The 24,742-nt window shown below is 36.8% G+C and overlaps 1 protein-coding gene across 8 annotated transcripts in view; it reads right to left on the bottom strand.

Moving 5' to 3' along the window:
- Nucleotides 1–24,742, bottom strand: part of ZNF451 (zinc finger protein 451) — an 80,542-nt gene that overhangs the window by 45,288 nt on the left and 10,512 nt on the right. For 6 of the 8 annotated variants that reach the window (XR_002829778.1, XR_002829779.1, XR_002829780.1 and 3 more), the window contains one exon: nt 5,204–5,329. Coding sequence is in view for 4 of the 8 variants with exons in the window: in XM_006090717.3 (XP_006090779.1) it covers nt 5,204–5,329 (126 nt within the window). In the remaining 4 variants the exon portion in view is untranslated. Of the gene's footprint in view, nt 1–5,203; nt 5,330–5,427; nt 5,622–13,761; nt 24,303–24,742 lie in introns of those variants that run through there. The other 2 variants (XM_023755581.1, XM_006090718.3) reach the window with 2 other exon arrangements.

The raw sequence follows: 24,742 nt of genomic DNA, 5'->3' as shown, positions 1-24,742 counted from the left end.
CCCCCCCCCCACGGGCCTGCTCTGTGTGTGACGGGGTAGAGCCATAACCTCCCCATCGACCCTGCCTTGAGTGTGACAGCGGGGGGTGCCCAACCCCCCAATCGGGCCTACCCTGAGTGTGACTGAGGGTGGGATTGCAACCTCCCGATCCACCCTGGTCTGTGCATGACAGGGGGCGGCGCCCCGAACTCCCCAATGGGCCCTGCTCTGAGCCCGACCAGGGCTGCACCTAAGGACTGGGCCTGCCCTTCTGCCACCCGGGAGCAGGCCTAAGCCAGCAGGTCGTTATCTCCCGAGGGGTCCCAGACTGCAAGAGGGCACAGGCCGGGCTGAGGGACCCCCCTCCCCCCCCCCCAGTGCACAAATTTTTGTGCACCGGGCCTCTAGTACAATAATAAATAAATAATAATACAAACATAAACTGTTTCTCATACTCACAACTGTAAAGCTACTTTTGCCCCACACTGGACAGTATGAAATGAAGAGAAGCCTATTAGATATTTGTTCAGTGAATAACATTACTTTGAGCAGACATTTAATCAGTACTTAATATATGCCAATATAAAGCATTTATTGCCACCTAGATCAAGGATTGGCAAACTTTTTCCATAAAGGGCCAGATAGCAAATATTTTAGGCTATATAGCCCAAACAGTCTCTATTGTAACTACTCAACTCTGCTACTGTAGCATGAAAGCAGCCATAGATAATATGTAAACAAATGGGCATGGCTATGTTCCAATAAAAATTTATTTACAAAATAGGCAGCAGAGCAGGCCAGTGCAAACCACTAAATTATATACTTCAGACTGTTAAGAGTCTCTAAATCTTTCTAGTTAGATTACCTATAAATCTACTTGCATATTCTGTAATCATGCTGTATCTAACCATTAACACTTATTAACCACCTACCATGTGAGGAACTGTTGTAAAAGCATTTTAGATTTAATTCTTACAATAACTCTGTGATAGGTACTATTGTTCCTATTTTATTTTTTAATATATTTTGTTATTGATTTTAAAGAAAAGGGGAGAGGAGGAGGGAGATGAGAAACATCAATGATGAAAGAGAATCATCAATTGGCTGCCTTCTGTACACCCCACAATGGGAACTGAACCAGCAACCTGGGCATGTGCCCTTGACCAGAACTGAACCTGGGACTCTTCAGTCCACAGGCCAACGCTCTACCCACTGAACAAACCGGCTAGGGCTATTGTTCCCATTTTATAATGGGAAACTGAAGTAAACCAAGGTCAAATAAATTGCCAAGGGATAAATAACAATTCCAGGATTTAAATTCTTGTAATATGATAGTAGGATCCATGCACTTAAACAGTATTGTGTCTCAAAAAGCTTATATTCTTAACAAGAAATGACAAATTCATGAACATTACATTTTCAAGACATAGGTTAGAATAATGAATGGCCTAGTTAGCAATAACAGGATCTTCTGTCAGGACGAGTAAGTAGAAGGATAAGGAGATTCAAAATTTTCATCTGAAAAAAAATCTTACAATATTGTTCAAATACAGCCATAGAAGACATATTCTCAAAGATGTTAATATGCATTGTTATATTAAAAAATCCTCTGTATCAACTTAAGTATAGAAACACTAGAGGCCCGGTGTACGAAATTCGTACATGGGGCGGGGGGGTGTCCCTCAGCCTGGCCTGCACCCTCTCCAATCTGGGACCCCTCGGGGGGTGTCCAACTGCCAGTTTACAGGGATTGGGCCTAAAACTGCAGTCAGACATCCCTCTCACAATCCACGACTGCTGGCTCCTAATGGCTCGCCTGCCTGCCTGCCTGATTGCCCCTAACTGCTTCTGCCTGCCAGCCTGATAGCCCCCTAACCACTCCTCTGCCGGTCTGATTGATGCCTAACTGCTCCCCTGCTGGCCTGATCGTCCCCAACTGCCCTCCCCCACAGGCCTGATCTCACCCCCAACTGCCCTCCCCAGCCAGCCCGATGGCCCCTAACTGCCCTCCCCTGCTGGCCCGATGGCCCCCAACTGCCCTTCCCTACCAGCACAATGGCCCCCAACTGCCCTCCCCTGCAGGCCTGATCTCACCCCCAACTGCCTGCCCCAGCCAGCCCGATGGCCCCCAAACTGCCCTCCCCTGCAGGCCTGGTCGCCCCCAGCTGCCCTACCCTGCAGGTCTGGTTGCCCCAGCTGCCCTCCCCTGCAGGTCTGGTCACCCCTAACTGCCCTCCCCTGCCGGCCTGGTCACGCCCAACTGTCCTCCCCTGCAGGCCTGGTCCCCCCAAACTGCCCTCCCCTGCTGGCCTGTTCACCCCCCAACTGTCCTCCCCTTCTGTCCATCTTGTGGCGACCATCTTGTGACGTCACGCAAGGACCTCGTGCAACGCCACCTCGGCTTTTATTATATAGAATTGGTTTTAATATCAAGTTTAAAAGGTTCCTTTCCTGCAGGACTTCCAAAGCGTTAAGGTACTATAACATGCCTGTGATTCTTCATCCATAGAGTATGCAGTATCTCAACTTAGTAAATCACTTATTACTTTTTTTCAAAGTATATCCTACAGGATCAGTGTTCTGAATAACATGCTATGGGAAACAAAGATAGTCTATACAAAGAAAGCAATATGGCAAACTTCCAGGAGGCTATAAAGATTTTTTTCTTATTTACAAAATTAAACATGATGTATTGACATTCCTTATAAAAATCTATCACAGTAAAAACCTTTAAATTAAATTACCATATTGATGTTAAATATTACTGCATGCCAGCTAGTAGTCTACTTATTTTAAACAATGCCAATAATTTTTTTGAAGTTTTTAAAAAATGTTCTTTGCCATTTCTCACAATAGAATTTTAACTCTGTGGCCTAAGTCAATGCTAAAAAAAAGTTTGCTGGCTGAAATCATCTCCAAATGTGCCGCCCTTTTTTCTATATCACAAAGCTACTTCCATAAACTTTAGGGTTACATTACTTCTTGCACGTCATCATAACTCCTGAAATATCAATAAGCTAAGCTGATGGCTGGTTATCTAGTCAGCACAGCACATTATCTCTGAAAGTTATTTATCCAACAAAGATTTGAATGAATTTTCTTTTTCTTTCATTTAACATCATGAAGATGGACAATCCACTTTAATAGTGAGACAACATTCACAAATATATTTTTTTACTCAGAGTTATTTATCAACCACTAGAGTTTTTCAATAATTATTTTTTAAAAATATTTTAATTGATTTCAGAGAGGACGGGAGAGGGAGAGTGAGATGGAAACATCAATGATGAGAAAGGATCATCGATTGGCTGCCTCCTGCACGCCCCACACTGGGACTGAGTCTGCAACCCAGGCATGTGTCCTGACCGGAATTGAACCAGTGACCTCCTGGTTCCTGGGTTGATGCTCAACCACCGAGCCACACCTGGCTGGGCAAGAATTATTTTTATTTCAGTTTCATTATCTTCCTTTCTGGGTAGTTTGTTTTTGTTGTCTGTCATCTAGTTTTAAAAAAACAACAACTTATCCATGTTTAAAAAAAAACAACTTATCCAAATAGGAACAACCACAAAAAAATCATGTATGGATAACAAGCAATGAGCTAAAACATCTGTGTCGATCAGCTTCTCTTAGAAAACATAAATTTATTCTTTACAGTTGGTTAAACAAAAATTTCAAAAAACTTTCTTCAATGCTAAGGTTAAGTCTTTAATATAACAAATGAACATTTACATAGATGGAGGTTAAAACTTCCCTTGAGAAAACCCTTGGTTGTCATAGTGACTATAAGATTCTGAACTCGTCATGAAAGTTTTATTATCTACTAGAGGCCAGATGCACAAATTCGTGCAGGAGTGGCGTCTGGTCGGCCTGCCCCAATCGGGGCCGATAGGACCAGGCAGGCCAGAAGAAGGGGCCCCAGATGGTTGGCAGGCTGGCCCCGCCCCCTGGTCAAACTCTGGTTGAAATCCCAGTAGAGGAGACAATTTGCATATTACCTTTTTATTATATAGGATGTGTCCATTAACATTGCCTGGGAAAAGAAGCTAGGCTAGCATTACTCAGAAAATCTGCAGAATGGGAGGACAGCTCGCAAACCATATCTCTCTCAAAGAGATTTTCCCCATGACCCATAAGCAACACATTTAACATAGTTTTGGGAAAGAATCTTCCTTAAAGTTAAATCATGTTTCTGCCAGAAAAGAAATAATCCTATTTTTTAAATATCACTATCCACTAAGTATTATAAATACACAATTAGAAGACTATGCTCTAATTTAATTGGTATTACATGATAAAGTTAAAGTCCCCAAATAAACCTAGTTCTAAATTTAAAGATTAATTATTCTATATCAAATTAGGGTATACTAAAACACAAGCTATAGAAATATATACATTCCTTTATAATAACCAATGAATAAGTAATGAAAGAATAAAAAACAAATGTTAAGATTATAAAATCATAGAACTTATCCCAACCTGGGAGATCATCTCCAACTCTTTCCCTTTACAGACTGAAGCTCAAAGTCTATAAAAGGTAAGTGACCTGCTAAAATCCAAACAGCTATTGGAGGAGTCCTGATTTCAATTTCCATTTTTAAAATCCTACTATGAAGCTTATATTTTTACCCAACTCATCAACATTCTACTCCTAATAGACATTTATCAATATTGAGGGAGTTTTATAAGTAATTTCATTTGGATCTTTAAGCAAGTCAAGGAAAATATATCCCACGAGATTCTAAATTAGGCTTCACTTTCCACACAGCAGCTCTTCTACAACCCTGATTCAAATTTCTTTCTTTTAGTAATCGATTTAATCTGAAAGGACAGGCTAAAATCTGAGAAAGTGGACTGGCTCTATTTAGTAGAAAATAACCTTTCAACAGTTTATACATACAAACCTGATAAACAATTTTCACTCTTGTGATAAAGTAACCAGAAACACTTTAATTGCTCATTTGCTTTGAGTAATCAAATGATTTTTAATTCCCAAAAATAAAATCCACCTAAGTAATCCTTTTTTTCCTATATACATATATGATCAGAACCCATCAAACTAAAAACAGAGATGTAAAAAGCTATTATGAATTACTACTAAGTTGATGTCTAGAATCCACCCTGAACATGGATTCAATTATTCATTTATTACAAATTTCTCTTTACAAATTTATTATAAACAATTCTATAATTTGGTAAAACACCAATTAAAATAGCCACATACCCTGAATGCTCTATTCTTCTCTTCTTTCTGCTGTTTCTCCACTTCAACATGGCGGGCTAGACGAGCCAGAGTTAAGGCAACTTTATCCTTCTGGTGGTCAATATGGTCTTTATGTTTAACATTACCCTATAATTAAAAAACAATTTCATTCCTTTTAACCAATTTAGCTTTGGGATAACATATATCCATTTACAAAAGAGTTGTTGCACTAAAGAACTACTTACCTTTACCACTATCAAATTTCTAAGAAACTGTCTTGTATATTTTATATTTCATGTGTTATTTTGTAGGTCAGCCAATCATCCACGAGCACCTTTGTTTTCAAAGTTAGATAAACTAGCTGGTAGGACATTTATCATCTTTATTTACTTTATCATCATCTGGATATTGAAAAGTTTGGCATTGCTTTGTGCTGAGTCTATAAGGTAATGCTATCAAGCCATTAGTTTACAGTCAAAAAGTACGAACATCCTTGGCTCTAGTTTTTCAGCAATGCCAGGACAGTATTTATTTAAGAGAAACTATTGATTTAAAAAAGTAGATCTAACTTCCAGTTCCCAGTCCAACATGTAAGGAGCTTAGAAGTTGCCATTCCATCCTAACAATGATCAAAAAGCTGAACAAACTGGTAAGTCAACATCTCTTAACACTTGGAGTGCGGGAAACGAGTTAAGTCGGCTCGCGTGAATTGCGCGTACTCCGCGGGAGCCGTCTTTAACTCGGTTCATATAGATTTGCGGTGGAGTGCGGGAAACGTGTAAACTCGGGCCGATTGTAACTGCGTATTACCAAATATTTGTTTGTAATCCACCCTTTTGGTGGATGGAACAAAACCAAAAGACAGAGCCATCTTATATTTTGGCGGGAAATTCACCCGCACTCCAAGTGTTTTAAATTCATCAAAGTGAGGTGACAGTACTGAGAGATGGGGGGTGGGAGGAGGCAAATTCAAAGAATCACAACTTAGTAGAGAGGAAACCCATGAGTAGAAACTACAGCAGGAACCGCTACTGAGTAGGAAAACCTGAACTATAATTGATGAATTGCTTGAAGCTCAGTGTGGATAAGATGGAGAGTTAAAAACTCCAGGGGGATCCAGTCATGGGAGACCCTCACACTTCTGTGAATTTACCTCCAGGAGTTTTACCAGGTTCTCACAGTGAAGACTGGACCAAAATCCCCTAATGCTGTCAATAGCTGGGAGGAATATGCCAGATATTTCTCTTCTTAACAAGGTCTGTGCTCAAGAGAAACTTTTACCAAAGTCTAACCTGTTAGAGTTTTATCAGAGCTTAACAAACCTGGTGGAAGGGAAATACCCAACTTCAACTCCCTTCCGCTTTCCACATAGGAGAAGGGAAATGCCCAATCCAGGCCCCTCTAACTAGCTTGCCCCACTGAGGGGATGGACTCAAAAGCACTGCTGAAGTTCAGTCCCAGGACACAGGCTCACCAAGACGAAGTCCTAATCACAGAATTAAAGAATGGCACCACTTCTCCCATACCTTACCACTACATTACTAAAGGCCTAATTACCAGTTTCTTTTACTTAGTACATCATGTCCACCATTCAAGAAAAAATTACAAGGCAAAAAACAGTCTGAAGAGTCAGAGCAAGCACAGAATGGCAGACATGGCAGGGATGCTGGAATAATCAAATCAGGAATTTAAAACAACTTTGATTAATATGCTAAGAGCTCTAATGGAAAAATGGCAACATGCAAGAACAGATGTGTAATGTAAGTGATATGGAAATCCTAAGAAAGAACCAAAGAGAAATCTGGAGAGATTTTAAAAAATACTCTAATCAAAATGAAGAATGCTTTGATAGACTTGCTACTGCACACTTTGCACTTAAGGATATGTCAACAGAAACTTGCAAAACTGAAAAACAAAGAGAAAAAAGACTAAAAAATGCAACAGAATATCCAAAAACTACTCCAAAAGATATAATATATGCATAATGGGAATAATGGAAGAAGAAAGGGATAGAATATATATGAAACAATAATAACTTTGAATTTTCCCAAGTCAATGTCAGACACCAAACCACAAATTAAGGAAGAAATAAATCCCTCTTTGTTCACAGATGATATGATCTTCCTAAGAAAAACGTGCAAATAAAATAAGCAATAGTTAGGGGTGAAGTATCCTGTATAATTAGATGTTTACAGCAGCTTTATGAATAATTGCCAAATCTTGAACACAACCAAGATATCCTTTAGTAGGTGAATGAATAAATTGTGGTACATCCAGGTGATGAAATATTATTCTTGCTGAAAAGAAACAAGCTATCAAGGCATGAAAAGACATGAAGGAAACGGAAATACATATCACTAAAGGAAACAAGCCAATCTAAAAAGGCATGATTCTAACTATATGGAATTCTGGACAAGGCAAAACTATAGTGATAGTAAAAAAAGATCTGTAGTTGCCAGGGGCTTTGTGGGAAGGGAGAGAGGGATAAATTAGCTAAGTACAAAAAAATTTTAGGGCAGTAAATTATTCTGTATAATACTATAAAGGTGGATACTTGTCATTATATATTTGTCCAAAGCCACAGAATTACAACAAGAGTGAACTCTAATGACTTTCGGTGATAATGATGGGTCAATGTAGGTTCATCAATTATAACAAATGTACCAGTATATTGGGGGATGTTGATAATAGGGGAAGCTATGCATGTCTGGGAACAGGCAGTATATGGGAAATCCCTATACCTTCATCTGAATTTTGCTGTGAACCTAAAATTTTTTAAATAAATAAAATCTTAATTTAAAAAGTTTTCTATTAGAGCCCAGCTAGTGTGGCTCAGTGGCTGAGTGTCAACCCTCTAACCAGGAGGTTATGGTTCAACCCCTGGTCAGGGCACATGCACAGGTTTCCGGCTCGATCCCCAGTAGGGGATGTGCAGGGGGCAGCTGATCAATGATTTTCTCTCATCATTAATGTTTCTATCTCCCTCCCTTCCTCTCTCTGAAATCAATAAAAATCTATTTTTTAAAAAAAAGTAAAAATGATTCCTTTAAAAATATGTAAGTAAAATCTAGCAGGTATAAATAAAAATGTTAATAGTTATTTTTGTCTGGAGAGTTTTCTCTTTTTTAAATTCTACTTTCTAATATTTCTACAATCAGCATATGTAATAAAATTAACAAAATTTCACTTATCAATGAACAAGACTGTATAAGGACAAAAACTGTTGAGAATCCCAATCTCTTGTTCGAAAATGTAATGGATTTGGTTTAAATCACTAATTTATGCCTTATAAAACTACATTTAACATATACTCTTCATAAAGACAGATGAAAATTTTGTATTTAGAAGGAACATAATCTAGTAGTAAATTGTATTTTTTTCCTCTAGATTTTTATCTCTAATAATGTAATAAGTAGGTTACATTACTTTCCAAACCTAACAAATAGATATTAAGCAAGAATTAGGGTAAGTCATTTTCAGTTCAACAGGCTTAATGGCTACTGAGTAAATATTTTTACACAGTTCTGATGTCAAACACCATTACTACTTAAAAGCAAAAAGCATTACTAAAACATACTTATAAGTGTGTATTTTCCTTTAATTACACATATGCTTTTAAAAAATCCAAAGCACATGTACTGATTTGTATTTTAAAATGTATTTAAAATATTAAAAGTACATATAGTCAAATTAAAAGTTAAAACTTAAAACTTAAAAGTATTATTCAACTTAGACCTGACCTACTGCTTTTCTGGTTTGGATTTTAAATATAGAAAGTAAAATCATTAGCTTTTCCTATCACAAATATAATTCCTCAATGTTTAATAGATTTATTCAAAAGGAAGCTAATTAAGTCACAAAGAAATTTTATTAGAACCCGAATTTCTGTTCATCTGTCTAGTCTTCATTTATGCATACTGAAATGACTTTATGAGTTGGCTTCCTTTTAATATTCATCTGCGAATGCTTATTTCATTAAATATTCACTCTCAATCCCGAAATGTATTATAGAATAGAAAACTAAGTGCCAAATGCTTGTCAACCCCAGTTTGGTATTACAAACTGGTATTGAATGCTGAAAAAACTGCTATAAACTGTTTTATAAAACTTTTCAAAGAAGGACTCTTGAATAATTTTCTCAAACATTTTATTTTTATACTAATTTTTGAGGTAAACTTGGTATATAACACTATATTAGTTACAAGTATACGGTGTAATTTGATCTTTGTATACACTACAAAGTAATCACCAAAATAAGTCTTGTAAACAACTGTCACCATACAATTGAAGTCCCTTCACTCATTTTATCCATCCTCCAACCCCCAACCCTTCCCCTCTGATAACCACCAACCTGTTCTCTGTATCTATAAGTTTTGTTTTCATTTTTTAAAAAAATATATATTTTATTGATTTTTCACAGAGAGGAAGGGAGAGGGATAGAGAGTTAGAAACATCGATGGGAGAGAAACATCGATCAGTTGCCTCTTGCACACCTCCCACCGGGGATGTGCCCGCAACCAAGGTACATGCACTTGGCCGGAATCGAACCTGGGACCTTTCAGTCCGCAGGCTGACGCTCTATCCACTGAGCCAAACCGGTTAGGGCTGTTTTCATTTTTTAAAGATTGCACATACAAGTGAAATCAGACAGTATTTGTCTAACTTACTTCACTGAGTATTATTTCATTGTGTGTGTGTGTGTGTATCACATTTTCTTAATCATCCATCAACAGACACTCAAGTTGTTTCTATATCTTGGCTACTATAAACAATGCAGCAATGAACATATGGGTGCATATACCAGTTTTAATTAGTATTTTGGGGGATTTACTTTTCTCAAATTCTCAGAAGTGGAATAGCTAGGTCATATGGTAGTGCTATTTTTAATTTTTTGAGGAATCTCCATATTGTTTTCCATAGTGGTTGCATCGATTTACATTCCCACAGTGTATGAGTGTTCCCCTTTCTCTCCATCTACTTTAACACTTATTTCTTGTCATTTTAATAATGGCCACCATTCTAACAGAAATGAGGTAATAGCTCATTGTGGTTGTGATTTGCATTTCCCTGATAATTAGTGATGTTGAACATTTTTCAATGTGGCTGTTGTCCATCTGTAAGCCGCCTTTGAAAACTGTTCATATCTTTTTAATTGAATTGGGGTGTTTTTTTTTTGCTAAGTTATTTATACATTTTGGATGTTAACCCCTTATTGAATATATAATTTGCAAATATCTTCTCCAATTCAGTAGACTGCCTTTTCATTTTGATGGTTTCCTTTGCTGTGCAAATTTTTAGTTTGATATAGTCCCACTTGTTTATTTTTGCTTTTGGAGTCAGATCAGAAAGTAAATGACAAGACTGATGTCAAGGGGCCTGTTTCTTTCTAGTTTTATGGTTTCAGGTCTTACATTCAAGTCTGTAATCAAACATTTTGAGTTAATTTTTGTGCATGGTGTAAGATAGTCGTCTAGTTTAATTTCTTTTGTATGTTGCTGTCCAGTTTTCCTACTACCACTTATTGAAGAGATTTTTTGTCCTAAATTAATTGACCATATATATGTGGGTTTATTTCTGGGCTCTTTGGTTCCATTAATTTATGTATCAGTTTTTATGCCAAAACCATACTGTTTCGATTATTATAGCTTTGTAATATAGTTTGAAATCAAAAAGTGTGCTCTCTCTGTTCTTTTTCAAGATTACCTTGGCTATTCAAGGTATTTTGTGGTTCCATATAAATTTTAGACTTATTCTAGCTCTGTGAAAAATGCTGTTTGAATTTTGATAAGAATTGCATTGAATATGTGTATGCACTGGATACTATGACATTTTAATAATATTAATTCTTCCCATACATGTGCACAAAATTATCTGTTCATTTATTTATGCCTTCTTTCATTTCTTTCACCAATGTCTTATACTTTTCAGTGTAGAGGTCTTTCATGTCCCTGGTTAAATATATACCTAGGTATTTTATTCTTTTTGATGCAATTATAAATGGAATTTTCTTAATTTCTTCTTCTGATAGTTTGTTATTAGTGTATAAAACTTCTGTATATTAACTTTTTATCCTGCAACTTTAATGAATTCATTTATTAGTCCTGTTTTTTTGTTGGAGTCTTTAGGGTTTTCAACATATAGATGTTCCCTGATTTATAATGGGGTTATGTCCCAATAAACTCATCTTAAGTTGATAAGACTGTAAGTAAAAAATGCATCGAATACACTTAACCTACCAAACATAGCTTAGCCCAGCCAGTTTTTACTGAATGTGTATCACTTTCACACCATCCTAAAGTCAAACCATCTTAAATCAGGAACAATCTATATAGTATATCATCAGCAAATTGTGAGTTTTACTTCTTCCTTTCTGATCTCCAGTTGGATGCCTTTTCTTTGCTGGTCTAATTCCTATACTATAATAAAGAGCTAATATGCTAATTAGATTGAACAGCAGGACGACCATCCAGACGACCTTCCAGATGAAGCGGGGAATGTGAGGGGCTGCGAGGGCCGAGCTCCTTACACGAATTTTGTGCATCAGGCCTCTAGTGTTGAATAAAAGTGGCAGAGTGGCATCCTTGTCTTGTTCCTAACCTCAGAGGAAAAGCTTTCAACTTTTTACTGTTAATTATGTTACCTGGGGGGTTGTCATATATGGCCTTAATTATGCCGAGGTACATTCCCTCTATACCCACTTCGTTTAGGGTTTTTACCATCAATGTATGAATTTTGTCAAAAGCTTTTTCTGTATCTATATAATTTTTATCCTTCATTTTGTCAATGTGGTGTTCATGTGGATTGATTTGCAAATGTTGACCCATCCTTACATCCCAGGAATAAATCCCACTTGATTATGTTGTATGATACTTGGACATATCTACTGTAGAATTTAGTTTGGTGATATTTTGGTAAGAATTTCTGCATCCAAATTTTCTCAAATTAAATACAGGCAGATCTTTCACTTTACTTTCCACTCATCAGCTCACCCAAAAGTGGAGCCTCTAAGTCACTTGTTATTGCCATAACTAGCTAAATCAGTTTTCTAAAAATATTTGCCAAGATCAAATCAAAGAAAATAGAGGATATAAGTAGCAATTCTTCTTTTGTAAAGCAATCTCTAGAAACTCAGTACTGAAAAGTGGGTCTTGCACAGGAGAAATTATCATTTTATAACAGCTTGTGGCAGTGGATCATTTTTTAAAATATATTTTTATTGATTTTAGAGAGGAAGGGAAAGGGAGATACAAACATCAAGATGAGAGAGAATCAGATTAGCTTCCTCCTGCACACCCCTTGCTGGAATTGAGCCCACAACCCGGGCATGTGCCCTTCACCCTAATCGAACCCGGGACCCTTCAGTCCACAGGCCGATGCTCTACCTACTGAGCCAAACTGGCTAGGGCACAGATCATTTTGTGGCTCTTTAATGATAGACAAATGATTTATATTTTAAAATCATTATTACTAATCTCTAAAAAATACTTTAGTTCTTGAGTAACTAACAAAAATGATAAAAATTAAGCATTTTTTAATGAAAAATGTGAATATAGTTACTGGACCACTGTGAAATAGAATAATTCTGCTCTATGTCCCACACCAGGTGATATACCCTATGAGAAAACACTCTGTAAAAATAGTTATTATCCAGAGAAGTGATGCAACAACCCAGTTCCCTGACTCACCAAAGCACTTTTTGGCTACTAAAAAAAGCCAGGAATAAAAAAAGCTGAAAGTTGTAGGAGGAAGGAGGGTGGTGAAGAAAGGGAGAGGGAATATAGATAAAACAATACAAGGCAGAGGTTTATTTACATTGTTACTAGAGGCCCAGTGCACAAAAATTGTGCACTCTGGGGGTTCCCTCGGCCCGGCCTGCACCCTCTCGCAGAACAGGAGCCCTCAGGAGATGTCCGACTGACAGATGGCTTAGTGGGGAATGGGCCTAAGCCGTCAGTCAGACATCCTTAGTGCTGCCACGGAGGTGGGAGAGACTCCCACCACCACTGCTACAGTCTCCAGCTGTGAGCCTGGTTTCTGGCTGAGCGATGCTCCCCTGTGGGAGCACACTGACCACCAGGGGGCAGCTCCTGCATTGAGCATCTGCCCCCTGTTCGTCAGTGCACATCATAGGGACCAGTCCTTCCAGTTTGGTGGATTTGCATATTAGCCTTTTATTATATAGGATATCTGAGTGTCAGCTGGCACTGATTAGTCAGAGGAGCACCAATTGGAGGATCACCTACATCTTTATCTTCTATGTAAGGGATCCCAATTTTAAAAAAGCTCAAAGGAGCAACCAACTGCAAAAGTAGCATAAATTAACTTTGCAAATTGTATTATACATCTGACTAGTGCACTTGAAAAGAATTCCTGAAACTGCATTACTTCATACAAAGTCAAATTGCCCATCCTAAAGCTTTGGTCCATAGTTCGGTCTGAAGTTTGCACCCCTAGAAGTGCTGTTTACCAGAAGTTTCTTCTGCCCAACTCATAATTCAAGTCACATCCCAAAAAACATTTTGAAAAGCAACAATTTTCCTCAAGAATTTTATATTCAAATACAGATAAAGCAGAAGAAATAAACACAGCAAAGCAGTACAATATTTATTTACCATCTCCAGCAGCAAAGCTTTGGACCCAGGAAACAAGCCTTTTGTACAAAGCAATCTCCTTCCTTCTCCAAATGGTTATTGTTTACAAATACAAAGTACACAGAACATCTACTTCATTTTTTTTCATCTACTTTATATGAACAAATTTTAAAACATACATACAACTATACCCCATTCTGTAATTTAGTAAGTTAAGAAGGCTAGTACCATTGAGCCTGTTAAATAAGGTTCTTCCTGTATTGTCTTTTGGGTAAACTGCCAATATCTATATGTATAAAAATCCCTTCTAGGAAGGATGACTTTGATTCTCCTTCAGTATAGGGCAAAAATAAATAAATAAATGTAACTTTGGAACTTAAAGGAATTAAAAAATATCTCTGAATATAAAGCAAAGCAAAGCAAAGGAGAGTTACATCATTTTAATCCTGAGTGCCACTGCTCTACCTCTGGCACAGGAAAAAAAAAAGGATGAATTATGCAGAGAGAAAAGGTGAAAGTGACAACAGCAGCAAGAAAATCAAACCAGAGAAAAAAACAAACAGAAAGTTGGCAAAATGTGCTTTGGGTGCTGCTGGAGATACCACTTGCACGAAGTTCACAGGCCCTTCCTTCAATACAATACCTCATAACTACAATGAAGCAACTTTTTTAGAAATATCTTCATTTTCCCCAAGTCCACCCACAAATGATCTGTAAGCCAACACACAGGGAAATTACCCACATTTAGCTACTCTGAGGATACACTGCCAATAGACAATCCTAAAGTATGCAACTATACACCCATAATGGGATGTCACATTCCACTTCAGGGACATTATCCTGTTCATCTTCAAAGTTATTCTCAACCACTATCTCAGTTCTATTTCAATGCTTGAGCTGTCCCTAGGGCTAGAGGTACACTGATTGAGAGCTCTCCTCTGGCTCAGCTCAGGAAGAAAAATATTTGCTCTAGATGTCTACAGTGGACTACAGTACAAACCAACCTATAGACAGACTTTACTTTCTACAAGTAAAGGCTACATACAAACAGTACACTCTGAATAGATAAGAACCAATGATTTCATGGGTAATGTATCCTCTTCCTTCAACTTAATCTCCTCCAATTCTAGCCTCTTAAGGGCCGTTTCTTACAATTCTGAAACCAGAAACACAATGTTCCCATGCCCTGCACACACTGATTCCTTCACCCAATTGCCTTGCTCCTATTCTCCACTAGTCCAACACCCTTTTCTGATCATGTTCCAAACTTCAGCTCAAGAATTTGGTAAGAAAAGCTTCCTTGACCCTCCAGATGAAGCTATCTTTTGTCCCAACTTCATCACAGGCATTCCTCTAAACAGGATAATTACACTGTACTGGTATTCCTTTCTCTTAATATAACATCTCTTAACACATTGCGGACAGATCACGAGAATTCTCGTGTTTTCTGTTCTAAGGCTTGTGGCCAATCATACTTTAAAAAGATATTAGCTTGTAAGCACATGTAATAAATAACTTCAAAATGCAATGGGTATTTAATTTTAAAGCGTGCATTTAACATTTATGTAAAACGTTTTTTGTACTCATTCAAGAGAAACTTACTTGGCCACTGGGTAAAGCTAGCAATAAAACTACTGGTCCACAATGTGTTAACACCCAGCATCCCCACACATTCCTCAGTACCTGCCTGCACATGGCAATTATTGAGAGATGTTTGACAAATAAAAAGATTATTGTTTTCAACACTGACACAAAATGACAAAATACCATCCATCAAAAATTGTATACACGTACCTACATATCCTAGCTCTTCATTCTACATTCTCTTTAATTTTTTTATTGTTTATTATGAACATTTCTTAGCTTGCTCTTGAGAAAAGAGACTATTTTATTTAAATGTCTTTCAATGAGAGTCCATTGCTGGGCTTACAATATAGTCTAATTCAGCCTTAAAAAACTGAAAACAAGAAGAACATGATCTGATGACACAAAACTATTACATGCTATTAAATACATCTTAAAATGTATCTGTATTTATATTCAATACCATCCCACAGTAACAAGAAATCTACCAATATGAACAGAAATAGCAGAACTACTGAAGAAAATCTATATTGGGTTTTTGAGTTTTCAAAGTATTTCTAGGCATTACCTCATTTGAAAGTAGAAAAACAGAGGCTCAGAAAATAAGTGACTTGCTAATACTCAGGTCAAGGTGTTTGGAATTCAAATACCACGTGCTTCGCATCATTCTACCTTCCTTCCATTAAGCCAATATCCTCAAGTTACCAGTAAAAAAAAAAATGTTTAAGTGTATATCTCAAACAAAATGGGTGTAACAAAAAAGATAGAAGAAAAAAAAAAAAAAGCAGTAAGAACCATTACTTAAACCAGGGGTGGGGAACCTTTTTTCTGCCATGGGCCAGTTGGATATTTATATCATCAGTCTCGGGCTGTACAAAATTAACAACTTAAAAATTAACCTGCTTTATTTGGTCAAACATTTAATTAATTCACCTCTAATGCCTTGGCAGAGCCAGACCAAATGATTTCACAGCCTTATGTGGCCTGAGGGCCAGACTTTCCCCACCACTGACTTAAACAATCAGTGCTGAAAATAAATAGGATGCAAATAAGAAACATATGAAAGAGAAGCCAATGACTATGCATCAAGAATAATCTTAGTCTAATACAGTAAAACTTCAATGGGAGAACTAAGATGTTCGGGTTTTTTTATCTGACAAGCGAAATAGCCAGGAATTAGTTAATATAAGGCATCAAATACTAAGGGACGAGAGTACAGACAAATACAAATACTAGTATATATCAAAGATTAGTGTATATCATGGAAGACAAAGATTAGTATATCTCAAATTAGCTAATCAGAGAGGTAAGATTTGAGTGGAACCTTGAAAAACACAGGGAGGCAGCCTAGTACAATGTTGACTTGAGACTATGAAGGAATAGAATCTGTATTCAAAGCAGTTCCACTGCTTGAGCAAGTGGCTTATTGGTAAATTTCATTTCCTCATCTACAAAATAAGGGTGAATGTCTACCTCGAGTGCCTTGCAATTAGCAGCCTAGTAAATATAAGTTCTATAAATGAAGTTTCTCTCCTCTACTTCCTTTTCAGGCAGATGACAATTAGACTCAAGGCTATCAAGGTGCTTCCAAGATCTGTCAAAATATATTTTTGCCAAAAGTAAAAGAAAATAGGTGCTGTTTCAAGCTATTAAACAAAGACCAACATGCATGCAACTCTGTGCTCAGATTCTAAATGAGACTAATTACAAATTAACTATATTCTACCCAAGACAGAAAGGAATGGGCTGCACACCTAACAGCAGGAAGCTTAATGTAAATAAATGTTTTAAAAATAGAACTGAAAATTTAAAACTGGTGACAAAAAATGTTTTGCCCCCATCGTTTACATCATTGTTACTTCACTAATTAAAATAAGTACAGATAAAGTTGACCACAAACCAACTAGTTATTTTAACACACTACTACATTATAAATGAAAGTATTGTGAAATATAGTCATCATAAATAAAAATGGGAGTTAACAAGAGGTCTAATTGTAGCCCTTAAAATTAAATGCTGTGATAGAACCACTCTTATGGGCCAGGGGGGAAAAACAACAACAGAAAGCATATGATAGCTCCTGGGGAAAAAATAGCATCTCAAAGTTAGTCTTATAAAGGGACAACTAACAAAACTCATACAATAACCCTTGAAATATTTAAGGTCAGAGAAAAAATTTTAAAATTATTACCAGATATAAAGCATTTACTTCACCTCTACCAAGGAATATATTCAGGAATATATGAAAACTCAATATAACTTGAGAGAGCTCCAAAGTCCTAAAAGTACAGACAACCTGAGAACTCTTGTTGAATTCTTAACAAGGCATCAGAAAGTCTAATAGACCATTTGAAATGGACAGTTACCTCAACAAAACCAGTAAAGCCCTTAAGACCTAGAGAAAACTGGCTAACTTTAAGATACAGTACACATCTCAGAACTGTACTATAAATTCATGGTGAAGGTCCTAAAATCTTTATACAGAGAAAAGTTGCAATTGACCACAAACTATATGTAATATACATTTGTGTGAAGAATATATAGAAATGAGAAAATAATACTACTATTAAACAAGAAAGCATTAAAAACCAATGAAGGTTCAATAGATGGGAAATAGTTTAAGAGACTGGACTCGCTACTGGTTTTTTTAAAGACATTATAAGAGAAAACTAGAAAATCTCTTACAATAATGCTGAAGGCATTGTATTTAAATATACAAACATAAAGCCACATCAAAATCCTGGCTAGTTATACGGGCAGAATGAAAAATATAATCTACATCAAAGAGATTAAGAGAAGATCAGACACCATTGTAGAAAGAGGTGTTACATAAAGAAGAAAATATCAATACAAAGAATGAACTGATATGCTACCATCAAAAGGTCATAGTTGGACTGTGATTACTTCCAGTTATAGCCAACTGTAAGCAAACATAATTTCCAGTAATAAGATACTTCAATGGTACCAAACAATACTATAAAAAAGTTTTCATTATATAAAATCAAGCAAATGAAAAGACAAAGCAGTACAAAAATATCATCCCACTAATCAATAAGAGAAAAAAGATGTAATAAAACAATATTTTCATCATTCACCCAGGAAGAAAAATTCCATTAAGGATATTTTAATGGCTTACAAAACTTGTTCTATCTGAAAAAAGTAACTAAAATATTTGCATTCAATGCAGTGATCATCAGTTTACTGATAACTTCCGCCTGTATATTTTTGTTAAGTGTATCCACTAATGAAAAACTATATAGAATGGATCTGGCTGATGCATACAGATATGACCATTGGACTTGTGGTTAACATTAGGTAAAAAATTACAAATTTCAAAAGATGAGGGAACCTAAATAGTGCAAGTCACAGGCAAAATATGCCTCACATTTTTTAAAAAAAGCTTTCAATTATTGCAATCTTTAAAACTCTTTCTACAAAGATCTAATCCATAATTTCAACCCTTCATTAGAATCCCTATCAATTAATTACATCCTCAAGAATACTGAATGTAGCATTTAATGCTGTTCATCCATGTCATTCAACTCTGTATCCAATTTTATAACTAGAAGGGATTCTAGACTGTGCCTATTCCAACCTCCTTGTATTTGGTAATTGAGAATTTATCCTGTATGTATTGGGACCTCAAGGACATTACTAATCAGATCACTCAGTACAGTACTAATGTGATATACTAAATAGTATCCAAGTAGCCTGAAAGAGTTTATGCTCCCCTCAAATGCAATTTTGCGGACTAAGTAAATAATAAAATTATACTGATAAAGAAGCTGCCACACAATTTTAAAAAGTTTAAATTGCAATTACAGTGATAAGGAAGCTGTCACACAGTCTTAAAAAAAATAGAAAGATAAAGTGTCGGCAAATTTACTACTTTTTCCTAAGGTCAAATATAAGTTGTGTTACCATGGCTAGATAGGAGACAAATGACTCAATCAGAAAGCCTACAATCTACAGATAGAAAACAAAGCTGCCTTAATGCCCAAAAAACTGAGCCAATCACTATTAACTAAAATGTACTATTGTGAAGTTATTTAAATAAAGGAGGGACATACTCTACAACCTTCTGAAATGGATAAACAGTGCTATAAAAAAAAACATTCAGAAGGAGAGTACATTTAGTGCAATTAATTGTACAAATGAATAAACTACAAGATTAAAAATCACTGTACAAAATTCACTTATCACCAGCAACATATGCAAGACATCAAAATGTTAACTTTTAAACAAGCATGAAATTTAAAAAGGCACTTCATATAACAATTAATGGAAACAGTATTTCTCCATACACAGTAACTACAAGAAATCATATTGTGTCCACATATATTTTATGTCTAGTCAAGAAATAACATTTTGAAGAAAAAGGATCATTAGATACATCCCTTTTGAGAATACCAAATTATTAACTTACAATTATTCCAAGGCCTCCTAGAAAACCTAAAGTATTTAAACGTAAGAGGTTAGCCTAATGGAGAATTTTGTCACAGGCTCTGCACATCACAGGCACAATATGAAAACTTATCTAATTATGAGTTCCATACGCTACTGGGGTTGTCTCCCTAGACCAAGTCCTCATTTTTAGTTTTATAACACCATCATCATTCAAGTATGCCAGGGAAAGATTTTAAAATAACAAAAATCAAACAGGTTAAGGATGTTTCTTCTGTAGTCAAAAAACTAATTTATAACTACAAACTGTCCCAACTCTACAGCATTTTGTCCCTATCCCCACTCAATTGTCAAATCCCTTCAGAAGTTACCTACTTGATTATCGAAATTCAATAATTTCTAAATACCTTTTTACTTGTAGGAAAATCCCCTGGAGAGGCTTGGACATAGCAATTAGAGAGTGATAAAGCAATGTTTTCAGCTTTATTATGGAGCAACATAACATAGGAGAAAGAGAATAGCAATGCTGTTTCAGAAATATTTAAGAAAGGAGGAGCTACACACAACAATGTATATATAGCTAACACTACTACTGAACTATACACTTAAAAATGGTTCATGTGGTAAATTTTAGGTTGTCTTCTTTAAACCACAATAAAAAAATTACAAAGGAGGAGCATATTAAGCAGAAGTGCCAAAGCAATTTCAAAAAATCATACTTAAAGCATCATTTAGTTTGGCTTGGTTTCTGGAAAATAAGAATGCCTCAAAAACCATCGAGTTTGTGGCCCAGTATTTAATTCAAGGAAGGAAAGGAAAAGTGGAGCAGTCTGAAGTAGCCTTAGCTAATTTGGAACACCTATGTGCAGCCATACAGAACAGTTCCAAGGTCTCTCTCTCTCTCTCTCTCTCCAGTGACTAGTCCTTTCACAGAAGAAACTGTAGTCCCATGTTGATGGCACATAAGACTACTTTACTGGTGTAGTACATATCATGTATTAAAATCTTTGTATGATTTCTAAGGCCTGATTCTTTATAGGCAGTTAATTAATGCTCTTCTAAAGTTCAATTTGAAAGACAGTTCCTATAGCATTGGCATGGATCTAAAGTAGTAGAAGTAAAATTTTGTGGAAATTCAGAAATATAAAGGTAAATATTAACCGTAGATATGACCAAACTTGCAAGATGATGCTCTCAAGACTGTAGTTTAGACTTAATCTACAAGTAGGACTAATACAGTACCCTTAAAGTATCTAAGTAAATAACTTCTTTCAAGTTGGGATTTTTTGCCTCTTCAACCTCTATAGCACAAATATGGTGCTGAATATGGTTATGATGGAGAGAAAGAATGAGATTCCAATAAGCTATTAAAAAGTGGGGCTCCAGGAAAACCGTCAATTACCATTATGCAAGAACTATGGCAAGAAATTGAAACCACATGAATCCTAAAATAGCGTTATATTCCACTAACAGTAGACCCAAAATATTTCGATCAAGCAGATAAAAAGATATTGATGTTTGACAAACAAGTTACAAAGTTATAAGTCTGTGAATTAAAAAAAACTATTTTGGCTGCCAAGCAAGTAATACTGGGTCATGTATTCAGACCCCTCAAACTTGACAATTTTCTCCATTTCTGAAGTCATGCTGCGAAGACAAGGATCTAAGGCCTGGTATACAGTACAGCCACTCCCTTGAGATTGAAAAGATACTGTGAGACATGTATTTGAGGTATCTGCTAGTTCCAGGATAGTGGAGAACTATTAATTAAACCAAGGTCGTCTCTCATGGTAAAAGTCTGACTAGGTTAAGGGAACGATAAACAAAGACCATGTCACTGAAGTCTTGATTTCAGACTTTTAAGAAATTATTAAAGGATATATCATTTAAATAGATATCCAGAAACCGAACTGTGTGAGATGTTCTCTTTACTACATCAACATTTATAGTCTAAAACTTATGGATTTCTCAATAGCATCAATTGATGGCATTCCTTTTATTACAGTAAGAGAACTGGATTGTCAGGCATGTTTAGAATTCTTGCTCTTTTTAGAGTTCAGATTTGCATGCCTAGATGGTGTAACATCCTTTATTTCCAGGTCACTAATATACATATCTTGTTTTGTATTTAAAGTGTGATGAATTATCAAGCTCAAAAATTTTAACTGTTTAGAAGGTGGGTTTAAGAAGGTCATCGTGTTGAAAGGTCCAGATTATCCTGAGAGAACACCATTACTGGGTCTCACAGCTTGGTGAATGATATGAGTTTGATATGTCAGAGGCTTATAAGTGACAACAACTAAGAATTCTCTCATAATGTAACTTGGAGTGGTAATGGTATGATAGCAATCAGTTTTGATGAAGATAGTTAACTGTGAAATTTCTAAAGACATTATGGGTAGAAAAGTCTTTTTCCAGCTGGTGCCCACTGTAGACCTGTAACATCTAGTCATCCCACTGGAAGCAAACTAGATTTGGCAAAATTTGACTTGAATTCCAGTTCTTGATATACAGCTTCATGGTTGATTTTGAAGTCTCACAGAGCTTGAGTTGTATGATATAGAGATTTGTCATTTTGTGAAGATCTGACAAGCAAAGCCTGAACAAGGAAGCACTGATAACCTAAAAATGAAGGATCTGTCTCTGTGTTAAACAGAGATCTGGTTAGTGGGTTATTTCCAGGCCATAAATCTCCTGGTCCTCAATTTACCAGCAAGATTTTCCTGAGGAACAAATCTTTATCTTTTTCTTTGATCACAAGAGGATTCTGATTCCTGAGTACCTTCCTCTGTACTTACTTTGAATCAGAAATAATGGGTAAATCTTTGTCCAACCCTACTTAGATGAAAAGTCTCCACTGCTCACTTGGTCAATAAGCATGATTTTATTATATACTTCATTCCAACAGTCTAGAATTTAAATGTAAGCTGAAGCAATTCCATACATGCATTCAATTTTTGAGGTGACCACCTACATGTAGATCTGTTTAAGTCAGGAAGAGCAAGTAAAATACTTAGGATGTTGGATGGCTATACTGCTAAACAAACAGGCTATTAATTCTTGTACCCATGGCGTTCTGGAGATTCTCCCTTTTTTCTATATCTATAGGGGTGGTTTCGGGATTTGTACCAATCCCCTTTGGAGTACCCTCTATTGTGATAATGTGCTTTCTGATCATGACTATAAAAGTATCGATGTTGGTTATAATATTTGTTGTGGTCTTTATAGTCATTTTCTTTTATACTGTTTTCTTCTGCAACAACAGCATTCACATCTTGTCCAAAGAGGGAAGTGCCATCAAAGGGCAAGTGTGAGATCTTCTCCTGGGTTTTCTTAGTGAGAGATGTAAGTCGGAGCCAGGCTTGCCTTCTGTAGTCTACTGCCATTGCCATAACTCTGACTACAGAGTCCATTATGTCCCTAGTAGTACAAAGCTGCCAAAGGCCTGCATCCATACCATCAGATATTATACATCTTGCTTTTCCACGATCAAATTCTGGGTCATGGACCAGATCCTCCATGTCTTCCCAGAGTTTACGCTGATACTGAGTCATATAGGCCATGTAGCTAGCAGCTCGGGCTGCAATGGAAGCAGCATGGTAAAATCTACAACCCATGACCTCCATTTCCTTTGAGGTAGAATCTAGAAGAGATGTTGTGCTTCCTCTTTTGCTATGCTCTAATGCTTCTACAATGGGACCCTCAGCTGGAGGATTTGGTTGAAAAGGAGAGGTATCCTTGGCCACAGGATATACCCTGTGTCCCATGAAAGAAGAAGGATGGCAATCAGCAGGGTCTTTAAAAACCTCAGTGGTGGCAATTCTTAGAAGAGGATGCAGCGGAGGAACCAGACGTTTTTTAGAAGTCACATAATCAGGTTTCCCGTCACATGACTCTGCTTCAGACTGTAATGTTACTCTCTTTATAACACCTCTCTGTTCCATTCTCTTCAAAAGACCTGTGAAACTGGTCTGACTGGGATCAGCTGGCTGTCCTTTGTCATCAGCTGAGGGGGATTTGCAGTCTGCTTCTTCTTCAACTGTAGATAAATTCTCTTCCTTGGAGGTGATGTCCCAAGGAACTGAGGAGTTCTCACTTGACCTAGAATGGTGAAATCTGAAACAACTCCTGGACTGTAGATCACGTATCACTCGGGACATCTCAGCCACTTGTGTCTGGAGATAGAGGATGGCATCCTGTCCATGCTGTGAAGCTGAAGACTCTGGCGGTAAATCCTCCTTGACCTGTGAAGAGGCCAAAGATTCTTGGGGGACCAGAAGTGGAGATGAAGGCAGATTCTGATAATTTTGTGATGGTTTAAGTGTATCTGTCTCAGAGATCTTAAAATCTGAATTATTTTGATCATTTTTTTGGTTCTCCAATGGGTTCTCAACAGAAGAAGGTTGAGAAACTATCCTCTGTGGACTGCTGGTACAACTCCCAGAGGAGCTGCTGTCTCCAATGGGAAGAGGAACATTGCAGCTAGAGCACATTTCTGGGCGATGATTCTCAGAGGATGGCACCTTAGACTCAGGCATTCTCTGGGTTATCCACATGAACAAGAAAACCAAGGAAGAAAAAAAAATGCTTTTAATATGTTAACTTTCAAGTGCAGAGATGCATGTCCAGTAAGTAGAATTCAATTTTTAAAAATTACTATAATTAAAATAATGAATGATGCAATCCACTATTGGTCAGCAAGGGATCACAAGAATCAATTCCACAAGCTTCACTTTCCCAAAGACCCAATACCAACTACTGGCATTAATCTGGGACTCTGTCCCTGAAAAAAGAGAATATAAACAAGCCCAGTTCAAGTGGTGCCATCCTAGCCTGCGAGGTGGTTAGATCATTGGTGGTAACAATTTAAAAAAAAAATCCTATACAATATATTTAAGTCAATAAAAGGAGCTAATAACTGCAGAAAACACTCAGGATAAGTCCCACTGAGGGGGGAAAAAAAGTTTTTTTAAAAAGTCCT

The sequence above is a fragment of the Myotis lucifugus genome, unplaced genomic scaffold (genome assembly GCF_000147115.1).
Source record: "Myotis lucifugus unplaced genomic scaffold, Myoluc2.0 scaffold_80, whole genome shotgun sequence".
Classification (NCBI taxonomy): Eukaryota; Metazoa; Chordata; class Mammalia; order Chiroptera; family Vespertilionidae; genus Myotis; species Myotis lucifugus.
This window is presented reverse-complemented; position numbering and strand designations above follow the sequence as displayed.